An 11,403-nucleotide genomic window follows, 5' to 3' on the forward strand; every position below is an offset into this window, starting at 1 on the left:
TAATATAATTTTAACCCCATTGAGGAACTCAATGCGAGCGCTAATTACGTGATTGATGGTTGTTCATGTCTATGCAATTTAACGTATTGCTGTAAACTTGGAATTCCATATTTCCATTCTCTTAAACTCATCTTTCCCTAACTTTCGACCTTCCTGCAACTTGTGTGAATGTGTGTGTGCGTGCGTTTATGTGTTAGATTAGTTTATATGTCTTAGATTTATCTAATAAAGCCTTATTCATATTGAAAAGAGAAGTATCTTGTGTTTTGTGCTTACAAGTTAATGTCTTAAACTGCCGATCTTGTTACTGTGCTAATTAATAGTGTTTTCACTATAGTTTGGATATTAGTATCCAGCGCAGATTTAATGTTAAACGGCTCGTTCACTGAACCGCAGGCGCGTCTCCGTGACCAGCCTTGAAACAGTGATTCTGTTCAAATTCCCTTTAAAATCTTAAATGATTCCCTTTGAGCTAAATTGACCTGTTTCCCTTACAATACTTACAGTACTTGCCCGCAAACTGTCAAAATAAAAGCCTGCTGATTTTAAGTTTGAATATGATGAAAACGCTTTTGTTTATTTATTTTTAAATGCTTTTTTCCAGAGCGACTTAAAATTGGGGAATACATAAAGCGATTCGTCTTAAAGAGGCAAACAAACAAAGTAGTAGTAAATATTTGGATTTTATTTTTAAGTTTATTTAATAAAAAATAAATGCATTTGTATTTAATACTAGGACTGCTTTTTATTTTTAATAATATTATCACACAGTATTATTTAGTTTATTTACTATTATTTAATTTTTTAAAAACTAAATAAATAAAGTGTAATAATATTATAACTTTTATTAATTATTTTTTTATAGTTGCATTTAATGGGTCGCGCTATATGCAGTGTGAGGACCAAACCAAATCTCCAGGTTTTATTAAGAGAACCAGGCTGAAAAAATGATGTGCACCCCTGATTATAATGTGTTACAATCAAACCTATACCAAAGTTGGTAGCTCTGTATGTTGGGTTTCAGGGTTAGCATCATCCGAGGTCTTCTGCATCATCTCTTCTCACATGTTCTGGATCTTGACTGTAGCTTGTGTAAATCCTAGTTACCACTGGTTGTAAATCTGTCACGGTTCATGAATTCTCTGTCTCTCTCTTGGCTTGTTTAGTGTGCAGGTGTGTGTCTGTGGGCGTGGTCCTTGATCACGTCTGATTACAGCACCACCTGCGTCTGTGGAAGATTTTTATTGGTGGGATTTTGCTCAATCAAGTATAATCAAGATGAATCTAGTCATATATATACACACGTGTTTTATTCCATTAGAATCATATAGCCTTTGTGTGAAAGGAATGTGCCTAAGTCTGCAAAAAACATCCGGACCACCACTTTTCTTTACCATAGCAAGTCACAGGAAACATCTGGAAAAACATACAATGGGTCTCTTCTCCTTACCATAGCGTCTCCCTAGGGAGGGATCAAAATTGCAAGCCTAAAGAAAAGTTTGACTATTTGGAAACGCCCTGTATGGGGTATATAATGAGATGCAACCTAGCATTCGGGAGATCCCTTGCAAGGGGGCTCGACTTTGTTTTGCTTGAAATAAAGTCTTTTCTTCTGAGAGAAAAATCCCTGACTGAGTTTGATTCTTCTGAGAGCCGGCAAAAGACACCACAGATTTGGCACCCCAGATGGGACTGGACAAGAGTGACAGAGTGGACAACCGCTTTTGAGCTGACCAATGATCAACACAACCGGGTGGCCACCATAAAACAAGGTAAGCATTTTTGCTTATAGAATTCGTTTGTGTTGGTTGAGGTCAGTTCTGAGTGGTAAGGACACTTAAAATCTACTCTTCCAAATTTAGAAAAAATAGGATATCCAAATTGAAAAAGGGGTTTTACTCCAGAAGAAATAACTGCATGCACATATTTTGTTTATTAATAGGAAAGCCTTGTAAGGTAACCTAGATTTAAAACAGAAATAGTGTAGGCAAAAAGGACATTGTAAAATCTGTGTTTATTGGATAGCTGTACCAAGTAGGACAGTGATAAACGGATAAGCAGATTAAGGAATCGCGAGAAAAAGTCCCACGGATACCGCTTTGAGAAAGTATAGGTGAAATTCTCAAAGGACAGAAATAGGTGGGCCCTTAAGGAGCTCTAGGAAGAGCTGTGTTTTGTTGTGTGGATGTATCTGTGTTCGGATGAATGAATTTGTGATTGGTGATGAATGTATGAACAAATAAATTCCGTATTGAGTGGGTAAGGGTTGAGCACCGTTCCTGGACCTTCACTTAAGTGTGAACTGGCAGAATTGGACTCAACCAATATCCACTTGAGAGGGATGAATGTATGATGAGCCTTGATAATAAAAGGACAATTAATGACTGATTATCCCTTAGATAAAGGGAAAAAGTATGCAAGCATAAGCACTCTGGCTCAATAAAGAGTGTAGCAAGTGTGAATGGGCTTAGGGAAATAGTATCAATAAAGTTTGAACCGAGATCTATAATAGAGTTTTGCATTTTGGATGTCTGTGTGAAAGGGGAGAACATTTTCTGAGCCCAGTCCAGTGGGAGTGAGAGCAAGGGAGGAAGTTCCCACATTAAAGTTTTAATACATGGGTGGACAAAAAAGGAAAGAAAAGTAAAAATAAAAATAAAGAATTATTGTTAGAAATAGTTATCTACAAAGTGATAACAAAATAGAGTAAATAAAATAGACAGTTAAATAATAATATAAATTTAAGAAGTGTAAACGCATGAGACAATAAAAAACTAAATTCAAAAGGGTATAACACATAAAAAAGAATAGAAAGTAGGGTGAAATGGGTAAAAAATAGTTAAATTCAGTAAAAGGAAAAGAAGAAATTGTAACCAAGTTATTATATAAAACTAAAAAGTTGATTTTTGGTGGTAATAATATAAATAAAGATATGGCAGCCACACCAGTGGAAATCATTGGATTAAAAAATCCACTGTGTAAAGCGCAAATAGACAAAATCTCAAAAAAATGGCAGAAGAGAACAAAAAATATGACGACAAAATGGCCAAAGGAAGGGACATTTGATGTGGCATTGTGTGAGGAAATGGAAACTCTAATAAAAAATTATAAAACTAAAAGCATCAATATGAAAAAAGAAAAAAGAGAAACAAAAAGGGAAAAAGAGAAAGAAATACTTGCGCTGTTTAAAAAAGAAGGTGAAGATATGTTGAAGAGTATAAAACAGGCTAGGAAAGTCCTGAAGGAGGCAGAGAAGGATAACATTAGAAAAGAAAAGAAATATGCAGACCCCCCTCCTTATCTGCCTTTAGCAAGAGAATTCCCAATACTCAAGGGAACCATGGAGGTAACAGGAGAACTAGAGTTAGAAGGGCAGTTAGAGATGGATGATAGAGAGGAACCAGCTGTAAAAACACAGAGGCAAACCAGACAGGAAAGTGCAGAAGGTTTGCAACTTGACTGTTACAGACAAGCACGTACAGCGTTAGAAAAAATGAAAGCAAGTCAGGAAGATAAAACCTGGTTTGAGGAAGGATTAGAAAGAAAACGGAGGGAAGATAGAGATATTGTAGCACAAGTACAAGCTTTGGAAGAAGAAATGGAAGAGAAAATTAGAGAATCAGGGAAGAAGATCAGAGAGGTAAATAAGTTGGAGAGAGGAAAGAGTAAGTTGTTCTACGGTAGTGAGGATGAGAATCAGGCAGAGGAGTTATTTGATAACAGTAAATGGGAACAGGGCAGAGATAAAGGGACACTTAGACCACTGGCCGCACAGCTCCCAATTTTAATCAAGGGTGAGCAGGGACAGTATGTCCCCTGGGCTTCACAGGACCTCGAGGGGCTTGTCACTCGTCTTCCTGATATTCATGAGGGTGCAGGGAAATTCATTAAAGTGTTTGAAGAGGAAACAATGGGAAAGCTATTGGCAGTGGGAGATGTTAAAGCTCTGCTGGCTAAAATTATTGGAGGGACAAAGATGGATGAAATTCTTCTTACAACGACTCTAAACAGAGCAGTGAACTCTCACAATATGGATGGGATTGTTTTTGATGCATTCCGCCCAGCAGTATGGCAGGCATTGCGTGCGGAGTATCCGATCAGACTGAATCCTAAATCACTGAAGGGAGAAGGAATTGGAGATTTAGAAAATCCAACCACTTATGTCCAAAAAGAGCTGAAAAGGTGGAAACAAGAAACTGAGGGGGATCCCGAGGGAGACCCATTAATGTCAACATTGTTTAGACAAGCTGTGATTGATGCTATGCCGCCAGCGGTAAAAAGCAAGCTGGAGGATGTGGTCGGTTTAACTTCTAAAACACACAAAGAGTTTTGTGACCATGTGTCTCATGCAGTGGAACAGCAAAGAAAAAATGAACTAAAACTTAAAAGTCAAGAGAAAGAGTTACAACGTAAACTAACTCAATTACAGCTTGAAGAACTCACAAAAAAGAATAAGAAAAATATTCAAGCTTCAGTAACAAATGCAACAGCAGAACAAATGACTCTAGTACCTCCAGTAATTGCTCCACAACCTACTATTCCGTCAAGTCCACTTACAGCAGTTCCTCCAAATGAACACTTGAACTCTGTGCCCATAATAAACGTTTATACTCAACAGCCAGGACAAATGGGATGGAGAAAAAACCCCATACAGCAAAGAGGCAGAGGCAGAGGCAGAGGCAGAGACAGGCCTCCACCATTGTGCTGGGGTTGTGCGCAGCCCGGACACATCAAAGCTGACTGTCCAACTCAACAATGGCCACAGCAACCTCAGGGTAGAAGGGAGATGAGCTGGCAACAGCCTACTCAGGGTCCAGTGCAGGGCCCAGTAAACCCTTGGGGAGGTCCCAATCCAGGTTATTAGGGGTGCCCAGAGAATCCTAAAGGGGAGAGTCAGCTTCCAATTTTATCAACAAAAGCTGATCAAGAGCCTATTATGCAGATTAAAATAGAGGGAGATACATTTCTATTTTTGGTTGATACGGGGGCAAATTTAACGTGCATTAATTTGAAATATGCTTCACATCTCCCCTTGTCTGGAAAATTTGCAAAGACAATAGGATTCTCGGGAAAAATGCAATTGATTCCCATAACAGCTCCAGTGTGTCTACAAACAAAAGATCAAAGTATAACAATGCCCATTCTGGTATCAAATCAAACTCCTATTAATTTGTTAGGAAGAGATGCATTATGTAAATTAGGACTACAAATTTGGTGTTCTCCAGAAGGTATATATATTGATTCAATAGGAACAGAAAAACAAATGATGGTTGCAGAGCCAAAAGCAAATGTTTTTTGGATAGGACAGATAGAACAAGATGTGAGACAGACGGTCAATAAATGGGGAAAGTTTATTGAAGCACAGATACCTGAAGCACAGCTATCAAAGTCAGAATTTCATTGCACAATGATGTATGATCAAGAAAGAGATGAAAATATAGAACAGAAATGGCAAAAAGAAACAAAAGGACAGCAGATTGAGATAGTCTCCCAGTACATCATCATAGGTAAGGAGGGAGCAGCTTTAAACATACCAGAAAGTGAATTTGTCAAAAAATGGTTCAATGTAAATAACTCTGTCCCGCATATTGCAGTATATGTAGGAAGAAATTGGGAAGCGAAAGATTTAGGACCAATGATGAAAAGGGCAGAACAAAGCAAATGGGAATCAACAGAAAACCCATTGATTTTTCATTCAGCTGACAAAAATTACATCAAAATTCTGTGTGCAACCAGTTTGCTGGGAATTCCACAGGAAGTAGTTATCAGCCAAAAGAAAGTAACACAGATGACTACAGCATCTGATTTAATTAACACAAATGAGACTGAATTATTTAAGGAAATGGAGTGTCAGGTACCATCTGAACTATGGTCTCAACATGACACAGATATTGGATTAATAAAATCAGCAAATCCAGTAAGAGTTCAACTTAAGCCAAATGCACGTCTGCCTAGAAAAGCACAATATCCTTTACGAGCAGATGCAGAAGCAGGAATAAAGGACACAATTGAAGGCTTAGTTAAGGCAGGGGTATTGATAGAAACTACTAGTTACTGTAACACTCCAATTATGCCTGTAATCAAATCAGACAAAACCAGATGGCGACTTGTTCATGATTTACGAACAATAAATGAAATAACGGAAGATATGCCAGCTGAGGTACCAAACCCACACACTTTACTGACAAATGTCCCTCCTGATGCCAAATACTTTACTGTAATTGATCTTTGCTCTGCCTACTTCAGTGTACCGCTTGCAGAAGAGAGTAAATATTTGTTTGCATTCACACATGCAAATAAGCAATATACATATTCTAGACTACCTCAGGGATATAAACATTCACCACATATATTCAACAAGATTTTGAAGGATGATTTAGAAGACCTTGTAATAGACGGTACACTATTACAATACATGGATGATTTAATTATCTGTTCTACCTCACTAGAACAATGTCACAAAGACTCAATTAAGGTGTTGACAAAATTAGCAGAAGGAGGACACAAGGTGTCTAAAAACAAATTGCAGTATTGCCAGCCTCAAGTGGAATACTTGGGAAGATTAATTGCATTTGGTACACGAGCTATAGCTCCAGCTCAGTTAAAAGGTATAAGTAAAACACCGTTACCTCAGACAGTAGGACAAATGATGACATTTCTAGGAATGACAGGCTTTAGTGCCGATTGGATAGAGGACTATGCAGTAAAGACAGGGCCTTTGAGAGAAATGATGAAACAAGCAGGATTACAACATTTAAGAAATCCATTAAAATGGAACACAGATGCCTTACTAGCATTTGAAGCAATAAAAAAAGAATTACAACAGGCCCCTGCCCTGGGAATGGCAGAATATGATAAAATGTTTCATCTATACGTGGCAAATAGAGTTGATGGTTATGCATCAGCTGTATTAATGCAAGAAACCTGTAGTGGGAGGAAAAAACAGCCTATAGCATACTACAGCACAAAGTTAGACAATGTAGCCCAGGGATACCCACCATGTTACCAACAGGGTTTAGCTGCAGTGTATTATGCTTATGAAAAAGCATCCACAATAACTATGGGGTATCCAGTAACAATATATACCCATCACAAAGTTGTGGAATTAATAGAACAAGGGAAATTTGTTCTGACACAAGCTCGAATTCTAGCCTATTCCTCATTACTCACATATCCAGATGTTACCATTAAAAGATGCCATACAGTCAATCCGGCTGAATTAATTCCTTTGGCTTTCGAAGGAGAACCTCATGAGTGTGTGAATGAGTCCTTGGCATTTACTAGATTACGACCAGATCTAGAATCAACACCCATTACTGAAGCAGAAGTAACTTACTTTGTAGATGGTTCTAGCTTTAGGGATCACGAAGGAAATCATACAGGATATTCAGTAGTGAAGAAAAACAAAAAAGAATTTGAATCTGTGATATCACAACATTGTGTACAGCCCTGCTCTGCTCAATTAGCAGAATTAAAAGCTCTCACAACTGCATGTCAGTTAGCAAAAGGACAAACTGCTAACATTTTTACAGATTCAGCGTATGCTCATGGTGTATGTCATCTATTCGGAGCAGTGTGGAAACAAAGAGGTTTCAAAAAGAGTGATGGGACTCCCATCCAACATAGTGAACAAATAGGGCAATTGATTTCTGCTATGATGCAACCAAAACGACTAGCAATAATTAAATGTCAAGCACACAAGAAGGGAAATGACTATGTCATCAAAGGAAATAATGCAGCAGATCTAGAAGCTAAAAAAGCTTCAGGGTGTCAGGTAGCAGTATTAGCACCTGTTGTACTTATCGAGCCTCATCCTCAATTGGATGACATTATTCGAATACAACAACAAGCAGGCCCATATGAACAATCAATGTGGCATCAAAGGGGAGCTAAAAAAGACTCACAGGAGATCTGGCGTACACATGAAGGACACATTGTTGCACCTACTTCACTGTTGAATATTCTTATTACAGATGCACATGGTTTTGACCATTGTGCAAGGGGAGAAGTAGTAAGAAAAATTAAACAGCAAGGATATTGGTCTCCTTATTTATATGCAATGGTGGATGAATTTTTGTCCACATGTGAAGTATGTGCTAAATACAATGTAAGAAAAGGCATGGTGACACCAATATGCCATATTCCAACACCTGAAGGCCCCTTTAAACATCTTGTATGTGATTATGTGGATATGATAAAGCGTGTACAAGGCAAAAGATACATGCTGGTTATCATAGACAGGTTTAGCAGGTGGGTGGAAGCAGTACCATCCGCGGATTTAGGAGCAGGAACTGTAATTAAATTCCTAACAAGAGAGGTAATTCCTAGATTTGGAATTCCATCAGAAATAAGTTCAGATAATGGGTCGGCATTCATACAAAAAACTGTGAAACAAGTGTTGCAACAATTAAGAATAAAACAGAGACTAGGATGCGTTTATAGGCCTCAGTCACAAGGAATAGTGGAGAGAGTTAATGGAGTGATCAAGGCCAAAATAAACAAAATATGTGAAAGTACTAAACTTAATTGGATTGATGCATTACCACTCGCACTAATGAGCTATCGCATGCAAACTAACAGAAACACGCACTTAACACCGCATGAAATGCTTACGGGTCGACCCATGCCGGTGCCATATTGTAGAGGTCCCTATAAAGGACCGCCTCTAGAACAATTACAAATGGAACTTCGCTCTTATATGAAGAAACTAACTGCCATACATAAAGCTATCTATTTACAGGAAAAAAGAAAAGAGCCCAGTGAGGAATCGGAGACGGCCTGTCCAGTTGTTCCAGGGGATCAAGTTTATCTGAGGGTATTCCGGCGAAAATGGAATGAGCCCAGGAGAGAAGGACCCTACACAGTGGTGAGAGCTACTCCTACAGCAGTCCAAGTGGAGGGAAGCACAACCTGGTATCATCTAAACCACTGTACTAGAGTTCCCACAGGAAAGGCAGAAAGAAAGGAAAGCAGACAATCAGACAATGCAGGAGAGAGCAATGAGGAAGAATCAGAGACACATGATGAAGTGCAAACTGACGAGAGCTCTTTCCTCCTGTCAGACAAACTGGAGAGGACAGAGAATCAGTCTGACAACATGTCTGAAGACCATCCTATGCCTAATGCATCTCATAATGCAGACTCAAACTCAACCGATAGAAAGCAACCTGACTTCCCTTCAATTGACTTTACAACCTTTGAACAAAAGTGACAATGTGATCAACTCAACAGAACCAATGGTAATCAAAAATCGTAGAGACATTGATTATGATGTTCAAGGTGATGAAGACGTTAGTCAAATTGATGCATTATGGGATACAGCCCAAAACAATGAATGGTATAAATGGGCAGCCTTTACAGCTAAAGAAACAGGAAAAGAAAATTGCTTGCTGTGCTCCAAATCTCCGTTAAACAAAGTAATAGCCATACCAAATCCATATGACTACCGAAAATGTGCCCAATTTGGGAGAAACTTTTGTCATTTAACAGATTTTACCAGGCCATATTGTATTGCTGAATGCCTTGGATTTTTAGGAAATCCTAAATTAACAGATTATTTCTTTAGACCACTCTGGGGATCCTGGTGTCAGTATTCAGATATAGGTCAAAATATAAAAATTGAAAAACAAAAAGTAGAGATTCCAAAATGGTATAGCATAGATTATAAACAAGAATATGAGTGTTTCCATAAACCAAAAGGAACCCAAGATGTGGGTAAATTCAAAGGAAGATGTGCTATTATTTGGTATATAGATAAGAAAAATTCTTGGAAATCAGGAGTTCCTTCTAGAGCTCCAGAACTTTTAGCATTCGGAACAACTAAAGGAAGTAAGATAGCACCTGAAAAATGTGAAAATCAAACTATAGCCTTACCTCCAATAGAAATTTATGAAGATCAATCATTAATAATAGCAGATTTCTTTTGGATCTGTGGAGGGGAAATACTATTGCCTTCTTTACCAGTTGGATGGAAAGGTATATGTGTAAGAGTACGGTTACTTCAAGAAGTTAGCATGGCACAATGGGGAACAGAACAGAGCACAAACAAGGAAGACAATAGAACTAAAAGAGGATACGAGCCAGACCCCAATGTATATTTAGACTCAATTGGACAACCAAGAGGAATTCCTAATAAATTCAAGGCAAGAAGTGAAATAAAAGGAGGTTTTGAGTCAATCCTGGTTTGGATCACACCAAACAAAAATACAGAGTGGATTAATTATATCTATTATAATCAACAAAGATTCATTAATTATACTGATGAGGCCTTAACCTTATTAGGCGACCAAGTGCATGCAACAAGCAGAATGACATGGCAAAACAGACAGGCTCTTAATTGGCTCTTGGCAGACAAGGGAGGAGTTTGTGTTATGTTTGGAGATCAATGTTGTACATTCATCCCAAATAACACCGCCCCTGGAGGAGCTTTCAGTGAAGTTATGACAAAAATTAAAAAATTAAGAAATGAAATTACAACAAATGCCGGAAGAGACCAACACATTTGGGATTGGATTGATGTGAGATTTGGAGCATGGGGAGCATGGTTTGTTAAACTAGGAATGTTTTTAGGAGTTGCCATATTAATAGGAGGATTATTATTTTGCTGTGTATTACCTTTATTAAGATCATTAATCATCAATGCTACTGTTAAGCAAATGGGAGTGATAAAAGTCCCAAATAATCAACAAAGGATCATTGAAAAGAGTCTGGAGGAATACTATGAAGGATGGCTAAACAAACGGAACTTAAATGAGCAAACTTTTGATGATAGTTCTATTGACTCTGAGGATGTTGAAGATGTCTAAGGGTGAACCATACCCTGGATATAAGTGCCAGTTGAACTTTGGCCCAGGGAGGCTCTTTACGATACATAAGGTATCTGAGCTGAAGATCAACTTTTATAATCTTGTGATATTCAATTATTGATGTAATGTATGTATTTTATGTCTTTTATACATAACTGTGATAACCACAGGCAAGTGCTGAACCAATTACACGCTCACGCTTTTAACATTATGTACTATTAAAGAAGGAATTAGGGAGACTGGATCTTTTACTCGCTCCTAGTCAAGAAAGGAGAGAGATGTTTGGTCCAGTAATCCCTCAGAGTGGAATCTCATAATCTAGTCACTGGTGATAATACAATGTGACTTATTTAGTCACTAGGTAGTGTAACTAATATGACTGGATTATGGAATAGCACTCTGGATAAGAATAATCAAATGTGAGACTTATTAAGTCTCAAAGGGGAGAATATGTGGAAGATTTTTATTGGTGGGATTTTGCTCAATCAAGTATAATCAAGATGAATCTAGTCATATATATACATACGTGTTTTATTCCATTAGAATCATATAGCCTTTGTGTGAAAGGAATGTGCCTAAGTCTGCAAAAAACATCCGG

The 11,403-nt window shown here is 38.0% G+C and overlaps 1 protein-coding gene across 2 annotated transcripts; it reads left to right on the forward strand.

Annotated features, from left to right (window-relative positions):
- The first annotated feature begins 1,496 nt into the window (after positions 1–1,496).
- On the forward strand, positions 1,497–11,006 carry LOC127968690 (uncharacterized). 2 transcript variants are annotated; one of them, XM_052570024.1, is made up of 2 exons: positions 1,497–1,772; positions 8,727–11,006. In XM_052570024.1, the coding sequence occupies exons 1-2, from the start codon at positions 1,523–1,525 to the stop codon at positions 9,209–9,211; spliced, it is 735 nt and encodes a 244-aa protein (XP_052425984.1). In that variant the 5' UTR covers positions 1,497–1,522; the 3' UTR covers positions 9,212–11,006. The 2 variants fall into 2 exon arrangements, with proteins under 2 accessions (XP_052425984.1, XP_052425983.1); XM_052570023.1 differs by having other exon boundaries at positions 1,542–1,772; positions 8,741–11,006.
- The last annotated feature ends 397 nt before the right edge of the window (positions 11,007–11,403 follow it).

This window comes from Carassius gibelio, chromosome B12 (assembly GCF_023724105.1).
Source record: "Carassius gibelio isolate Cgi1373 ecotype wild population from Czech Republic chromosome B12, carGib1.2-hapl.c, whole genome shotgun sequence".
NCBI classification, from domain to species: Eukaryota; Metazoa; Chordata; class Actinopteri; order Cypriniformes; family Cyprinidae; genus Carassius; species Carassius gibelio.

Bases quoted from the DNA above. Each gene is read 5' to 3' on its own strand.
- LOC127968690 (XM_052570023.1), top strand. From the start codon at position 8,985: ATGCAGGAGAGAGCAATGAGGAAGAATCAGAGACACATGATGAAGTGC.